General features: G+C 37.7%; 1 protein-coding gene across 11 annotated transcripts in view; it reads left to right on the forward strand.

Annotated features, from left to right (window-relative positions):
* Unc5d (unc-5 netrin receptor D) overlaps window positions 1–16088 on the forward strand; it is a 499601-nt gene that overhangs the window by 449060 nt on the left and 34453 nt on the right. For all 11 annotated transcript variants that reach the window (XM_048792780.1, XM_015501255.2, XM_048792783.1 and 8 more), the window contains 2 exons: window positions 6849–7017; window positions 8702–8929. In XM_048792780.1, coding sequence (XP_048648737.1) covers window positions 6849–7017; window positions 8702–8929 — 397 coding nt within the window. The remainder of the gene's footprint in view (window positions 1–6848; window positions 7018–8701; window positions 8930–16088) is intronic.

Consider the following 16088-nt stretch of genomic DNA (forward strand, 5'->3'; position numbering starts at 1 on the left):
GAGTCCAGAAATAGAATATTAGGTAAGCCCCCAAGGAATTCTGAATCATATTCCAGTTTTAGAACCACTTAAAGATGAAAAGCAAGCAGTCTGTTATGATAAAGGGAAGATTTTACTCCACTCCTTATCCTCTATTCGGCTCCTCACCTCCTATTCTCCCTTTCCAGATGTCTCTTTTCTTGAATAATGCATAGAAATTACCAGAATTAAAGTCCTCAGGATATGTAGTCATGGTGTTAAGCTGGGCTGATGAGAAAAGGCTGCATTTCAAGGGCTCAAGCTATTCCTGAGGTCCTATGATATCATTTTCCTGAAGCTGATCAGAAATCCCTGGTCAGAACAGATGAGTAGAAAAGGTATCTGACTCCAAGAAAACAAAAGAAACTCTAAACCCTTGATTTTTATACATAGCAGTCTTAGCACCCTAAGTCAAAATCTGAGATTTTAATGGAGAGAAAAAGAAAAGAATTGTTTAGAACTATGTCTTCTTAGTAGAAAACTGTAGGAGGCTGGAGCTACCTTGCTTTTTGAACTCTTAAGACTACAGCTTCTATCTCTCTGCCTTTTTATGTCTTTCCATTAAAATATGATTTAATTATGTATCGACCCAGGGCCTGACAGAGTCAAACTATCATTACTCTCCTGCCTGGATTCCTGAATGATACTCTGGCTAAAGGTGATCAAACCTACATTAATCTATAATATAGACCATAGGAGGAAGGCAGGGAATGGTAATTGCCAAGTGCAGCATGGCAGACAATAGCAACAATGAATCCTCATCTCAAAATTCGGAAGTAGGAACTGTTTTTTTGTGGGTTCTTTTTTTTCTCCTTGAAGAAAATGACATTTTACTAGTTTAACATCAGGTCAAGAAATATTGAGTGCAGAAGCAAAATGTAGGGAGATATACCTCCGACCTGCCATAGTTAACAGTTGTAATACCCATACCTTCTTCAACATCAGCAGCCCCTTTCATTGGCATTGGTGCACAGATGGGTGCAGGAGTATTAGTTACTACATGGTGTGGTTTGGACCATCACCAGGACCAGCTGCGTTACCTCCATCTCCCTCCAGTACATATTTTAATACAGTAGTCAGTGACCTTGCCAATTTCATTGTAAGAATTCTGGAAAAATAATCTTCATTCATTCAAAAAATTATTTTATTGTGATATAATTTTAAACTTATTTCATTGTTGCAAGTGCTGGGAGCCATTAGCCAAGTAGGTATGACAATTTCCTTGCCAGCGTACCCCATGTTGCTGACAGTTTTGCAGTGACATTGAATGTAGGTGACCTTGCTCAAGGACCAGGGCGGATTAGGGTGTTCCCGGTTTAAGATAATCGGGTTTAGGGCGTTCCCAGTTTAGGTTCCAGGTTCAAGGTTTAAGATTATTCCTGCTGGGAATAGGGCGTATCCTGCTGCCTGAGTTCCCCTTGAGTTCTCACGGGATTCAGACAGTATATTTTGGGGAGATAGAAGCCCAGTGGAGGTGGATTTGGGCAGAGAACGTGGATTTCCCCAGAACGTGATTGTAGACGGCTGGTGTGAGTTCGGGAATAAAGAGTTGCTGTTTGAATCTACAAGCTGTGTGGTGGCTCGTGATTGTGTGCCCAGCCAGACTGCGGCATACAAGAACTGTCTAAAGAATTCCTTCCTCTTACATTTATGTTCATGAATGTTTACATTTTATCATATTTTCTATATTTTTTCTCTCTTCTCTCTCTTTATACACGGTGCATGCGCATGTGTGTGCACACACACACAGTTTCTTTTTCAACCATCATGAACAAGATGCCCTTATATAATCTCCAAAATAAGAAATTATATAACTACAGCATTGTTATAGAAATCAGACAATTAACATTGAACATTAAATAGTATTGATAAAGTATCCACACACCAGGTGTCCAAGTCATGTATTTTATAGAAAATGAAAATCCAAGTCCATTAGTTAGATTCAGTTGTCATGTGTCTTTAGTCCCCTGTAATCTGCAATAGTTCCTGAGTCTGCCTTTGTACTTTATGACATTGATGGTTTTTCAGCATACACATCAATTATATTATAGAACTGGCTCCATCTGAGCTTGTGTATTTCCTTATGATGAGACACTGGTTGTGCTCTTTGGGCGGGAATGTCACAGAAGGGATGCTGCATCCCATTGGGAGCTGTATTCTGCCCATTCATCCTGTTCTTGACAGCATAAATTTTGATAATTTGCATTAAGTATTGTGTACAAAAATTCTCCATTGTGAAATAATATTTTACTTTTTGTAATTAGCAAGCACTCTATGATGGGTTGCTTTGATACCGAGCACGTACTTCTTTCTACTCTTCAAACTTGCTCCCAATAGGTTAATGTACATTTATGATTTATGATTGAATTGAGTATTAATGTGGTTGATTGCTAAATGATGGTTCTCTACATTCATTAGTTGGTTTTCTATTGAATTAAGAGTTTTCACATTCATTTATTTTCTTCAGTGTATTTTGTGGATTCTTACATTACTCAATGGGTTGTAATACTTCTTTATTATTATTTACTTTTTTACTCAAGGTGTTTCAGATTTGATCACTGGAAACTACTTCAAACTGGCTCCTATGTTCTGTCAAAAATATTTTGAGTGTTTACAACCACTGTCTATCAGGCATTAAGGATACACTGATAAACATTTTTTTTTTAAATTAACCAGGCATATTAGTACACACCTGTAATCCCAGCTACTCTAGAGTCTAAAGCAAGAGCATCATAAGTTCAAGTACATACTGGGAAATTTAGTGAGTCCCTGTTTCAAAATAAATTTGAAAAAAAAATTTAAATGAGGGGTTGCTGGAGGTGCAGTTCAGTGATAAAGCATACCTGGGTTTAATCCCCAGTACTGCTAAAACTTAAATTGAATTAAACTAAAAATCCCAGCCTCATGGAGTTTAAATTCTAGTTTGTGGAAGTCAAAAAATAATAAGCAGGGGCTGAGGTTGTGGCTCAGTGGTAGAGCGCTCGCCTAGCACGTGCGAGGCCCTGGGTTCGATCCTCAGCACCACATAAAAATAAATAAATAAAATAAAGGTATTGTGTACAACTAAAAAAATAAATATTTAAAGAATAGTAAGCAAATGGTATAGATTTAAGAAGTAAATGTTGTGGAGAAAAGAAAAGCAAAAAGCAAGTTTGCTGAAATTACTAGGGCATAGGCAGGAAAACTCATTAGTAAGTGTCATTTGCACAAAGACCTAAAGGACACAGGGCCCCTCATCATGTGGATGTCAAAGTGTTCCAGGTAGCACCTGCACTCTGGAGCAGGGGGAACAGAGGCCATTTCTTGAGGCAAGAACACACTGGCATTTTTAGCAGAATGGCTTAGTTGAGGACAGACTCTGGGAGGCAAGGAAAAAGCAGGCAGAGCAGTATCATTGCCATCTACCTTAACTGCCTATAATGCACATTACAAAGGTCTTGAGTTTTTATTCAAATATATATTGATATAATGAGAATTTATTGAATTAATTAGCCACCGCAGAGAACAGATTTCCTATAGAAGTGACCTGGCTCTGAAATTATCTTTTTCTATGCACACGTAGGATTCAAACTATGAGTATATGCATATATCCCTGTCATAAGAATTGATACAAATAACAAAGAAAAAGTTAACAAAGTCACATGCAGCAAGGCTTTTCAACCTGTAGACCAGTCTAGGGTATGTGATCTATATAGGTGTTCATGTTATGGTCTTAATATCACTGTTGTTATTGATTCATAGTATCTATTAGCTCACAACTATTTTAGGAAAACATGTCACCTTTTTTTTTCTCCCATCAGGAACAAGGATACTGCTTTGTCCCATATTATATAACATGAGAAAATTTAGCCAGTTGTGGTGGTGCACGTGTGTAATCCCAGCAACTTGAGAGGCTGAGGCAGGAGTAACACAAGTTTGAGACTAGCCTCACCAATTTAGTGAGGCCCTAAGCAATTTATCAAGACCTTTTCTCAAAAATGTTAAAAAGGACTGGGAATGTGGCTCAGTGCTTAAGCACCTCTGAGTTCAATCTCTAGTATCAAAAAAGAAAGAAAACCTAAAATGCCATATATGCTTTCCTTGCAAAACTTCATTTTTGTCCGCACCCGATTAAAGCCTTCTCAACTTCCAGCCCTCTGTTCTCAAATGTCCTCCATCTGTGACTACACTTCATCTAATCCCCTCCCCACTTCTTTCCTTGGGATAGCACAGGGGCCAACAATTTGACCAGAACATCTCCTAATAGTAAAAGAGAAGAAAAGTACAATCTGGTCACAGAGGGGAGCCTGTGAGTCAGAAATTTAGGGCTCTATTCCTACCCTCCCTTTGATTGATTTCTCTGTGACCTTATGCTGCTAACACCTGCCTCCACAGGTGTGTGAAGGGCTTTAATTAATATTTGTAAATCTCCCTGATTGCCACAGATAGAGGGTGGCAGAAAAGGGCAAATTATTATTAATCATGGGAAAAAAGGGGGAGAGATTAAATTTTGTTCCTTCACCAGAGAGAAGCCTACAGCACAGACACTATTTTGGGGATAGAAGGATTAAATATAAATCCTGATTTACTTACTTTGCACTTATGGAAATGTCCAGTGCCTGCTTAATGCAAAACTTCTACTTTACGCTCCTCCCAATATTCAACACACAGGGCCTCCGACTCCTAATGCTGTCTATTACTGCAAGGAGTCTTGCTATTCATTGAGTGTGAGGGTTCATCTAATTAACTGATTTCAGTTCATTTGGCATTAAATAATTCCCCAAATTCCCATATGTTTGAACAATATGCTCAACAAGGGGGATGATTCTCTAAAAGCAATTAAATAGTTCTTTTAGGAGAGCTTGTCATCGGTCATTCGTAAGTATCTCTGCTATTCCTGTCCATGCTGAATGCAAGCAGCAATTACATGGAAAGCACTTAACCCTCTCTAATGGCCACTGGCAAGTGTCCACACACAAGCTGCCACTTTGTGCTGGCTACAGAGCACATCTGAATTTTACAATTTTTTTCAAACCTTGAGTATATTGTTTTAAGCTTTTCAGAGAGGATTGGCTATGCTAATACCCTGCTTTCCAATCCCCTCCCTGCTTAAAGGCAAATTCAAACATGTTTCCAGCTTAGCTTATGGTTCACTTTATAGAGGAAGAAAGGTCATCTTTGGACTTTATGGAAGGTTAAACTTTTTGATGGCATCTCCACTGGTTCTTGGGGGTGGGAGGGGGCCATGTAATAATGCTCACGTCTGTCTTGGATACAGCAGATATAAGATGCTCCTGCTCAGTTATATGCCCTGGCTTTATTGCAGCATCAAATTATACATAGTGAGCTCAAGTGTGACCATGACTGACTTGAGAGAGAACAAGAGATGTCAACAAAAGCAATTCAGAAATTAATAACATGTTAGATGCACTCATAGAAAACTGTTTGTTTATACAAGATCTCAAAACAGGTATTATCATTTAGAGCTAAATTTCATCTTTATGTTACCCTAGAGACTGTTCTTTTTTATCAGAGATGACATATTTAAATGCCCTTTCTAGATGGCAAGGGTGAAAGCTTTGATGATAATATCAATCCTAGGTCTCCGATAGTATTGCTCATCTGTGAACCCTAAATTATTTTTATTGACTATATTCAATATAATTATATTTCCTACAAGAGAAAATCCTGCAAACAAAAACAAAAAAGATCAAACAGCTTGTTTAAGAACACATGTGCGGTTAGATGAAAATTAAGTAGACATCTGAGTTTTCACTCTTGCTGTCCTATAAACTACCTCTTTTTAGTGTTTATAGGCAGAGACTGAAAATAAAAGCCAAGGGCTGGGGTAGCTCAGTGGTAGAGCAGTTTCCTGGCCTGAATGAGACCCTGGGTTCCATCCCCAGCTCTGCAAAAAATGGACAAAAAAGAAAAAAAAAAAAACAAACAAGAAAATAAAAAGGGAGGCATTCGATGAGGTACTATTATTCCTTTAGTTAAATTTCACTTTCTTTTATCTGTTTCAGGACTGCATTTCATTGTAAATAATTCACAATACCGAAAAATCAGAGTACCAGGTTTGGGTGGAATTATTTAAAATTTAAATCTGAAATAGGAAAGTGTTGAAAATATAGAATTATGTGTTTGATTATGCACGTTTATTACTGTCTCCTGTGCTATCACTATATAACCTATGTATGTGTGCATTGGCAGAAAATAAATGTTTTCAAAACCAGAATAAACATACTCAATCTGTGTATGTTTGAAATACTGTTTGGTTCCATAATAATTTGTTTTCTTATTTACTTGCATTAAAAAGCATTGCTGAGTGTGTTGTTGGGAAAAGATCACCAATCAGTCACATCTATAGTTTGTTATTGATAATGTTATCAACAAGAGTAAGGATTCAGCAGCTAATGTTTGACTCACCAGCCAAATCATTGAGTTCACCAGCTCCACCCTATATTCTCAAAGAAGCATTGGTCATTTTCTCAATTAGTTGATCAAAACCTAGATTTGGAACCTAGGCTTAAAGTCAGCCTGTGTGCCCTAATGGTACAACTCACACTTATTCTTGGGTGAGCCAACTTAGTAAATGAGGTGCTATCCAGAGTGAGATCTGGAGAGGGATTTGCTTGGCATGTATAGTACCCCAGTTTGGAACTAAATTCTCATTGAAAATTCTTGCTTCTGGCCAGGTTTGGTAGCTACTCAGCTACTCAGGAGGCTGAGGCAAAAAGAGTGCAAGTTCAAGGCCAGTCTAAGGGATTTAGCAAGATACTCTCTCAAAAAGGAAGAAAGCTCTCATTCTTAACATGCTTCTCTCTTTTGTCCTTTTCCCAACTATGAAGCCTGCAGTCAGATGGGTCTGAGGTGCTCCTGAGTCCTGAAGTCACCTGTGGTCCTCCAGATATAATAGTCACCACCCCCTTTGCGCTTACCATTCCACACTGTGCGGACGTCAGTTCGGAGCACTGGAACATCCATTTGAAGAAGAGAACACAGCAGGGCAAATGGGAGGTGAGACGCTATCCATCCTTTTGCAAAAAATGGGATTTTAGCTCTATAGATGGGATAGATTTCACTCTAAAGTCTCTTACCACAATGAGTTAGTTGTACAATTTTCAAGCATTTTCTTGTTGCCAAGGGGTTGTGGCATGAGTTTCATAGAAGCCTCAGGTATTGGCTAATTCTTGGGTTTTTTTTTTTTTAATTTTTCTGCAAAAATAAAAAAAAGGATAAAAGATAATCCAGAGTATTTTGTTTTGTTTTAGAATTCAATTGTAATTACCTACACAGACAGGTACACATACGTACCTATACATTGGCCCCCATTCCTTCTTCCCAGGCCATGTCCCTGTCTAAATTGACATTACTCTGTGCAGTTAAGGAGGAACCTCAGGGCAGGCAATCTGTGCTCATAAAAGAAACTATTGTATCAGTTGCTCTTTTTTTTTTTATCCTGGGGATTTTAACATAACTAGATTTAAGTATCCAGGAACAAAGTAGATGCTTAATATGTGTTTGGTGAATTAATGAATGCATAGAGGATTATTATCAATGTCTCTTTCCCTGTGTATATGAGTACATGTAAAGGGATAAAGTACACATAGAGAACCAACAGAGAGACAAGAAGAGAGAATGAGGATCCAAAATAGGAGGCTAACAACTAGGGAGACAGTCACAGCAAAGAAAGATTACTGTTGAATTACTATTTTAAGTGAAAGCTCTGATTTATCTGTCTGATAGGGACTCCTTTATGTCCATCTGAAGTCAGTTTGCATGAAAGCAGGTGAATTATCTTGTTGGAGCACAATGACCTGTATCAGCTAGCCCTGGGATCTTGCCTCCCGGGAGCTGCTTCAGGCAAAGAAAGTAAAAGGAAAATGATGTTTCTTTAGGAGAAGAAAATTCCCAGTTGTTGCAATAGATTACATTTACTCTGCCCAACTATGTCTTGAAACTAGTCTATTTTCTTTGTTTCAGAATGCATTCTGCTGTTTATTCAGCCCTAGTACTACAAGGCGAATTTCCTGGGGCCTGCAGTTCATAGAGGGGACATGTTTGGGTCTCCTTCTTCCCTTTATGTTTTGCTTTGCCTGTATTTTCACCATTTAGTTTCTCCTCTCAGTACTTCCTTACAATCTCTTACATCCAGATGGTGTTATATTTATGCTCTACTACACTAGTCACACATACCTAAGTTCTTATCAGAGAGGATGAAGTATTCTAGTACATCTTATCCAAATCATTTATTTAATGGTCCCTCGTGAATGATTTTGGTGGAATGAAAGAGGATAAAATGTTTGAGAGAAAATAAACATTGCCTTAAGGATATTTAAAGCGGTTTTCAGAAATAGATCTTTTTAAAATAAATAAATAAGTTTGCTTATCGAGGTTAATGTTCAACATTCTACTAAACCCGAGATTGAACAATTAACCAGAAATGGGACTTTCAGAGTGATTTTTGTTATTATAACCTATTAAAGTAGAATTACAACATGATAAACGTAACTATTTCTTGAGTTCTTGATGTAAACAGTTATTTTAATAGAAGAGAAATGCTTAACATCAAGATAATTAAGACAATAAAAATATTATGAAAAAATATTTTTTTGTAATTTATTTGTTTATGGACTTGTGACATTTAAAATCCTGTCTTATTTCCATGCTGAAAGAACATATCACATCTTTCCCCCAACAGGAAGTGATGTCCGTGGAGGATGAATCCACATCCTGTTACTGCCTTTTAGACCCCTTTGCATGCCATGTGCTCCTTGATAGCTTTGGGACCTACGCCCTCACAGGAGAGCCAATCACAGATTGTGCCGTGAAGCAGCTCAAGGTGGCGGTCTTTGGCTGCATGTCCTGTAACTCCCTGGATTACAACTTAAGAGTTTATTGTGTGGACAATACCCCTTGTGCATTTCAGGTCAGTATTTTTTCTATAATTGATCTGTTGATGTCATAAACATATAAGCTTTCCTGAAGGTCAGTATTGACAGAGGATTTTGTTGTTGATGGTTTGGAAAATGAACCTGCATCACTGGTATTTACCGGCACACCCATCTTGATGGAAGAGCCAAGTTACTATGTGTCTAAGAATGCAAGAGGGGATGATTTCCCTGGCACTGAAGAAGAGAGCAGGGTTGCATTAACACAGGTAGACAACATTGCGTGCCAAATGATAAAATGCATTAGAAGTGTAGTTATAATTCAGAAAACAGAGATGTAAATGTGAAGAAGAGTTGGAGAAGAGTTTTTGAGAACCTTTTGCAAACCTTCATGGATGAATGATATTTAGGAGCGAAAGACAAAGGGACAGCATATGAGAAAGTGAGGTGGCATGAGACATGGTACATTCATTGAGCAGAGGGCAGTGAGAAAATGGCTGGGATCAACTAAAGGTTATGTGGTTAAGGAACAACAATTATAAATCATACCTCTCACCAGACAGTCATATTATATCCTGGACACATAGTCTTATTAATTATCAGGGCTACTAGGGCAGAGATGGTTCAAGGTTCCTTTCCATTTTGGGTACTTTTAATCATGTAAGATTCATCTTAAATTAGTCACTTATGAAGAGGGCAAGCTTATTAATAGCAGCAAAGATAATGCAAAATTGCCTGTAAGTTTTGCTGATACATAAATAGCCTAGCTCTCCTGACACACCTCATTCCATATCCCTGCTATTCCAGTGCTGCATCATTAAGTCCGTTATGCAGAGTACTTCCTCAGTAACTAGATTTTAAGACACTGAGTTGGAAAACTCATGTTTACCAATAGAATAGATACAGCAACCTGAACCCTGTACACACACCAGTAAAGGTGACAGTGTCAGCCTGCATTTCCAAACCTTCCCTGACCATCTTGTAGGCAGCACAGGCCATTAAGAAGGGAGTACTTCATCTTTGGCTGCTCACAAAAGGTGCTTCTTTCAAAGATGGGACATCTCAGTATATCATACCTCATCTTGTCATTGTGTCACTTTGTATATACTCTTTGTCTGCTTCCCCCACTCAACAAAAAGAGAGTTACTCTTTTCAAGAGGAAGTATACAATAGGCCTTCAAAGAAGCAAAAATAAAGAATAAACATCTAAATAAAAAGGTTCACCTCAGGGTCACTACTTCCACCGAATTTTTGGGTACAGTGTACCAATGGCTCTAGTTGGATGTGGGTAACTCAAAGAGATCTCAAATGCTTAGTAAATTGGAGAAGCCATGGAAGACCATGGAGGACTTCAATCTCCTGACTTACATAGATAAGCCACTGCTGACTGATGTGACCGTGAGGAGCTGTTCACACAACTGCCTTGGCTGTCCTCCTGTCACCAGCTTGGACTGTCTGTTGAGCGAAGATGTCACTGACAAGGTATATACCAGCAAGATAGACATTTGCTTAAAGGGGATATCCTCAGTGACTTTCCGATGATCTTGATCTGTTTTCATTCCTATTGACACTAGCAGATTCTACAACAACGCAACTGTTCACAGACCAATATGTACTACAGAAGAAGTCATGAAAAAAACTCAGAACAAACCTTTCCAAACCACCATTGCCATTCCTGTTGGTAATTTACCTTTTTCATTAGTGCCAAGGAAAATGTTATTCTCCCTCTGGTTGAAGCCAAATATCTTCATTCCACTGGACTTTTATCTATGTGAATTAATCAGAGCCTTCAGCATAGATTCCTTAATATTCCTTAATATCTTAATATTCCATAATATCTAAAATTATCCATGTCATATGTTTATGGCTTTATATGTGGTGTATATTAGGGGGTGAAATTATATGGTTACTAACCTATTAAAACATTTCCGCTTTAAGTAGGCCTCAGCAACTATTCACTTTTTAACCTCCAAAAGACTTTACAGTTAATATTGTCTCCCCCAACTTGAGTGGTAAGAGTTGAAAATATGGTATACAGTGTTGGCACATTTTCTATAACCCCATAGAACCCTTCTTTACCAAAATTAGTATGCAGCTTTTCATGGAGAATGTCTGCAGAAATTGCCCATCTTGGAACTTGCTTCAACTATCACTACAATGAAATTTTTACCATAATTAGGAAAAAACACAGCATGATTGTGACATCTGTGGTATGTGTACCCAACTAGAGCTTTTCTCTTAACCAAGGAAGGAAGGGCATGAGTATATCTTTTATTTCATTTATATCTCACTAGGGAATTATGTTTTATACAAAACTTAAATGCTTACCCTTTCTCTGGAGACCTTAAAGAAGAAAAACTCCCAGACCTCTCTGTCCTCTCAGAAGTGGCTAGGGGAAAGGCAATACAACAGACCCAGGAAATATTTCATTAGAAAATTTGGTGGCTAAATAGAAATGTTCTCTGTTTTCAGTTTGTGCTCCTTCCCCTGTACCTCCTGCAGAGATATGCTGCTTGCTGCTCATTTGTTCTGGAATAGCCTGTCTGAATTATAGTAGCAGGGTCTTTGAATGACAAAAACAAAATACCTCATCTACCTGGCTGGGACATAATTAATGTCGGTTCAAGTTTTTGGAGATGTGTTTAGATAAAGACATCTAAAACCGTCTCTGTGGAAAATTAAATCAACTCAGATAATGCTACTAAAAAATAAAAATGCCACCTGCCAAAGGCAGAGAACCGTAAGAAGAGGAAGGCCCAAGGACCTCTTGTCCTCCTGTTTTTAATTCTGTGATAGAGCAGCCATGTTGTGTTTGTGGGTCTGACATTGACTCCTTTGACAAATTCAAATCAGAGGTTGCGGATTCGTGATATATTTCTGAAGCAGCAGCATTCTAAGAACTGTTTTTTGTTGTTGTTGTTGTTGTTATGTTTTATTACACCCTGACGTACACATGCAGCTCAAACAAACCTTGACGTAGGGAAAGCAAGGAATTAAGCATTTGCCCTATCTAATCTTAGAAAAAGAAAGGGAAAAACAACTAGCATTTTTTTTTCCCTCCATCGCTCCCAGCACTCCTATTCAGTACCTCTCGGTACTCATTACTTACTTGGCATTAATGTGGATTTAGAATCTAATTTCAAAGGATTTCCTCCAGATGTAGTTCTGTGTTTATCAATAATGCAACCTTGGGAAATATTGTTCACGTAAAGCATTTAAAGGAAAACATCACAGCAACACAATTTATGTGTGCATGTATGTGTGTGTGCTTGAGTGTGTGTGCTGTGTGTGTTTAAGTTCAAACAGTTTTGTCTCATAAATATGTAAATTCAGCCTGCCTGTTTTAGTATCCCTGAAGCACACCTGAATATTGCTGCCTGTCTCATTAAATCAATGCACAGAGCTCAGTGAGGCACAAAGCACAGGTTTCTCCTGGCCACAGCTTCAAGAGCTGGATGGCTTGCAACCCCCAATGCAAAATGAAGAAGCAGAAGGCCTAGAAGAACCACTATCCAGAACCTTTTGTACAAGACACCAGCCTGACCCTGTTTTCTAGTCTCATTAACTCCAATATCAATTAAACAATAGATCCAGAGATTTAACAGGAAGGCTCTCGGTACATGCGAGGCAGATAGGAAAAATCATGTGACTATCAGGCCTCAGTCTTGGTGTGAGAGATACATCCACATGAGTAATTCAGAGCTAATTCAGTAGAGTTATTTGTATCACTGAGTCCCAAGCCAGGCATCGGAGTCATCAGGGAACCATTTAGAAATATAGAAGCCTGGGTCCAGCCTTCCAGTAGTAGCACATAAACTAAAGGCATGACAGAAAAATTGCTGTTAAGGACAATCTATTTTTTGTTTTGTTTTTTTAATTTATTGAAACTTGAGATTGAACCCAGAGGTGCATTACCGCTTAGCTACATCCCCAGCCCTTTTTATTCTTTATTTTGAGACTGGGTCTTGATAAATTGCTGAGGGTCTTGCTAAGTTGATTGAATTTGTGATCTTCCTGTTTCAGTTGAGTCACTGGGATTATAGACATGGGCCACTGAGCCCGAAACAATATATTCTTTTAAAGTTTATACTAAGAAGGTTATTACTTTAACTCTGAAGCCAATTGTGCTTTTACAAATATATACGTAGTGATTAGTTCATTATTGTGCTTTTTTACTTTAACTATTATTTTGTTACAGAATTACTGTAATTGCTTAATATTTTATGCAAGATTACAAAATGCTGTTAATTATATATAGTTGGTTCAATATGTGCAAATTAAACTACTGTAATCTAAAATAACAAAAATAAATTATGTTATGTTTAAACTAGGGACCCTAATGCAGAACTTTTAAAAAAGGTTCTCTTTTCCTCTGTGATATTTATTAAGTGGATCTTCTATTTTTCAAATTCCTAATAGTATTTACTCTGCATTTCAAGGACTGTTCAGATAGTACATGTAACTCTATGGCAAATATGACTGACATGTCATTTTACACGTTATATCTTATACCAATGAAAAATTATTTATGGGATAGAAGTAATAGCAATCTGACTTTTCCATGGCTCTTTAAGAAGATAGAAGCATAGTAGAAGACTAGACTGTGATCAAGTCACTCAGTTACAGTTCTTGCTCTGTCATTAACCATGTTACTTTAGGAAAGTAGCTTTCTTGGGGAGGCTCCCACTTTTTCATCTATAAATAAGTACTTAGTGATCTAAGTCTTCATTAAGTTCCTTTCTAATATGGTAATCTTGTGTAGTTTCTAAATATTAAATTAACCCAGCCCTATACTAAGTAACACATGATCTTGAACCACTTCCTAAATCTCCTGATGATTTCGTTTAGGTGAGTTAGAAGGAAAGAAAATGGATATACTTCAGAGAGCATCGTTCAAATGCACTTCAGAAAGGGCAACCTTGTTCTCATACTGTGGCTTTAATGATGGTTTTAAAAAGCATGCAGCTTATTTATATCTGTTTCTAACCTTGCACCAGAATCTCAAAAAAAAAAGAAGAAGAAGAAGGTTAATATATTATTATTCTAATTATTTTGCTTGGTGAGTAATAAACTCAGGTAGGCAAAGGAGGCCTAAAGAAAACATCCACCTCTCACTTGTAAGATTAGTCTTTTGAGTATTCTTATGTACCTTGAAATCCCAGCAACAGGACTCTAAAATAGAGCACAAAGTCCTAAGGATGACAACAAAAATTCACGATTTGACCCCTGCCCTACATTTTCATCATCTCCAGCCACACACTTTGTCATCCTAACCTTCTGTTTCAGTTCAGTCTACCTACAGAGCCTTTGTACACACTGTGCTTACTGTCTGCAGGGCCTGCTCCCTCCATTCTAAGCTACCAATTCCTATTCCGGCTCCGATATCCCTTGCTCTGTTATTGTCACCACCTCTCTCCCCTTTTTGTCTTCTCCTCCCATCTGGGTGAGGCACCCTCTGTCTGTCTTAACCTTCAGGGTGTACATGTGTTTTCATGCTTAGATACTGTGCTATAATCATAGGCCGACTGCTCCAGCCTCACCAGACTATGACTCCTTGGTGGTAGAGATTATTTCTTTTCTGTACAGCCAGTGCCCAGCCCAAGCATAACTCTATTGGACACTTATTAAATCTCAAGAGAAGGAATCAGTGACCCATATCTGTAAAAGACCTAATATCTCATCCAAGTAGACGTTTAGAATTAATTCCATCTCTGGCTTATCCTACGTCTTTCCCTCCACTCTTTACAGCCCCTGTTAGTCTTTGGCCGCCATGTTTCTGTGCCCAAATCTGGAATCCACAATGTTACAAATTATCTGTCCAGTATTGTAATTGCTAACCACATGTCCATATTTAAAGGAATTAAAATTAAAAATTTAGTGCCATAGCCACCCTAGCCACATTTTAAGTGCTTTAATAGCCACAGTGACTGGTGGTTTCCATATTAGACAGTGCAGATAGAGAAGGGTGTCGTCATCAGAGAGAATTCAGTGCGGGCCTCAGGGTCCAAAGATACAATCTTTCCTCTAGCAAAACCATGGAGCTAGAGAAAATGACATTGGAACTCAATCATTTCATCCTGAAAAAATACACTAGCAACCTAGTAACCGTTTGTGTACCTATGAAAAATAAAAATTAAAAATGATTTTACTAATGCCATAATGTATATATACAAGAGATAGATACCCTCTAAATCTGTTTTTATTCATTAATTATTGAACTGTACATTTCACTATATATATAAATTTATTTGCCTTGCTTTTACAACCTTCTGTAGAATCTGGGAAGATTTACAGGGAATAAAGGATTTCCATTTTTATATTTCTCCGAGCTCTGTAAGGAAATTGTAAGTTAATTAATGGTGATTTTTAAAAAATTGTTTTTAGGGAAATTGCTTATCTCCAGGTACATTGAAAGCGTTACCTCCATGGTGGTTTTAATATTTTCCAGAATACATATTTGTCTTATGATTTCATTTGTCCGGTCACCTCTCCAATACAATTCTAACCAAAACAAATTCAGAGCCAATTAAATGTTTGCTCAATAGAATATATGTGGGTTGTGTTTATATTAGGTATAATTATAAAGATTTCTCAGTGAAAGTATTTACCTCAGAAACTTAATTTCCTTTTTCTGAACTAACAGTAACTTGATAAATAACTTATTTTTTTCCTGGCCTTTCGGTATAATAACTTTTACGAATGTTACCACAAATAAATGTGCACCCTGGAACATTTATTTTGAGCCATAAATAAATAAATACCAGATAATACCTATGTGAATGGAGAATAATTGAACCAGAGCAGAGAGGGCTATGTCTACGTTTATTGAGACATATGATAATATAGCAGCATAAGTGCAAATACATCTTGATTACGGTCATATCAAAGTGAAATTCATACAGTCCTGGAGACACAACAGGATTCCTATTTGCTTGGGGCCCAGGGGTTGTCTTTCCATTTTAACCAAAAACACAGGGTGTTTAAAAGCCTGTGCATCACAGGTGACAAAGAATAATTGTCTATTGCTGACCAAATCCTTTGTGCTCCATAGCTTTTAGTCCTTTACCTTGAACTTGGTTGGGCGTGGAGATATAAAAGAAGTGTTGATGACACTGTGTGTTCAACCCTGGGAGACACATGATAGTGAGCAACCACTCCCATAGAAGAAAGTGCATAAAAAGTCAGATGCTTCATTGT

Source organism: Marmota marmota, unplaced genomic scaffold (assembly GCF_001458135.2).
Source record: "Marmota marmota marmota unplaced genomic scaffold, marMar, whole genome shotgun sequence".
Classification (NCBI taxonomy): Eukaryota; Metazoa; Chordata; class Mammalia; order Rodentia; family Sciuridae; genus Marmota; species Marmota marmota.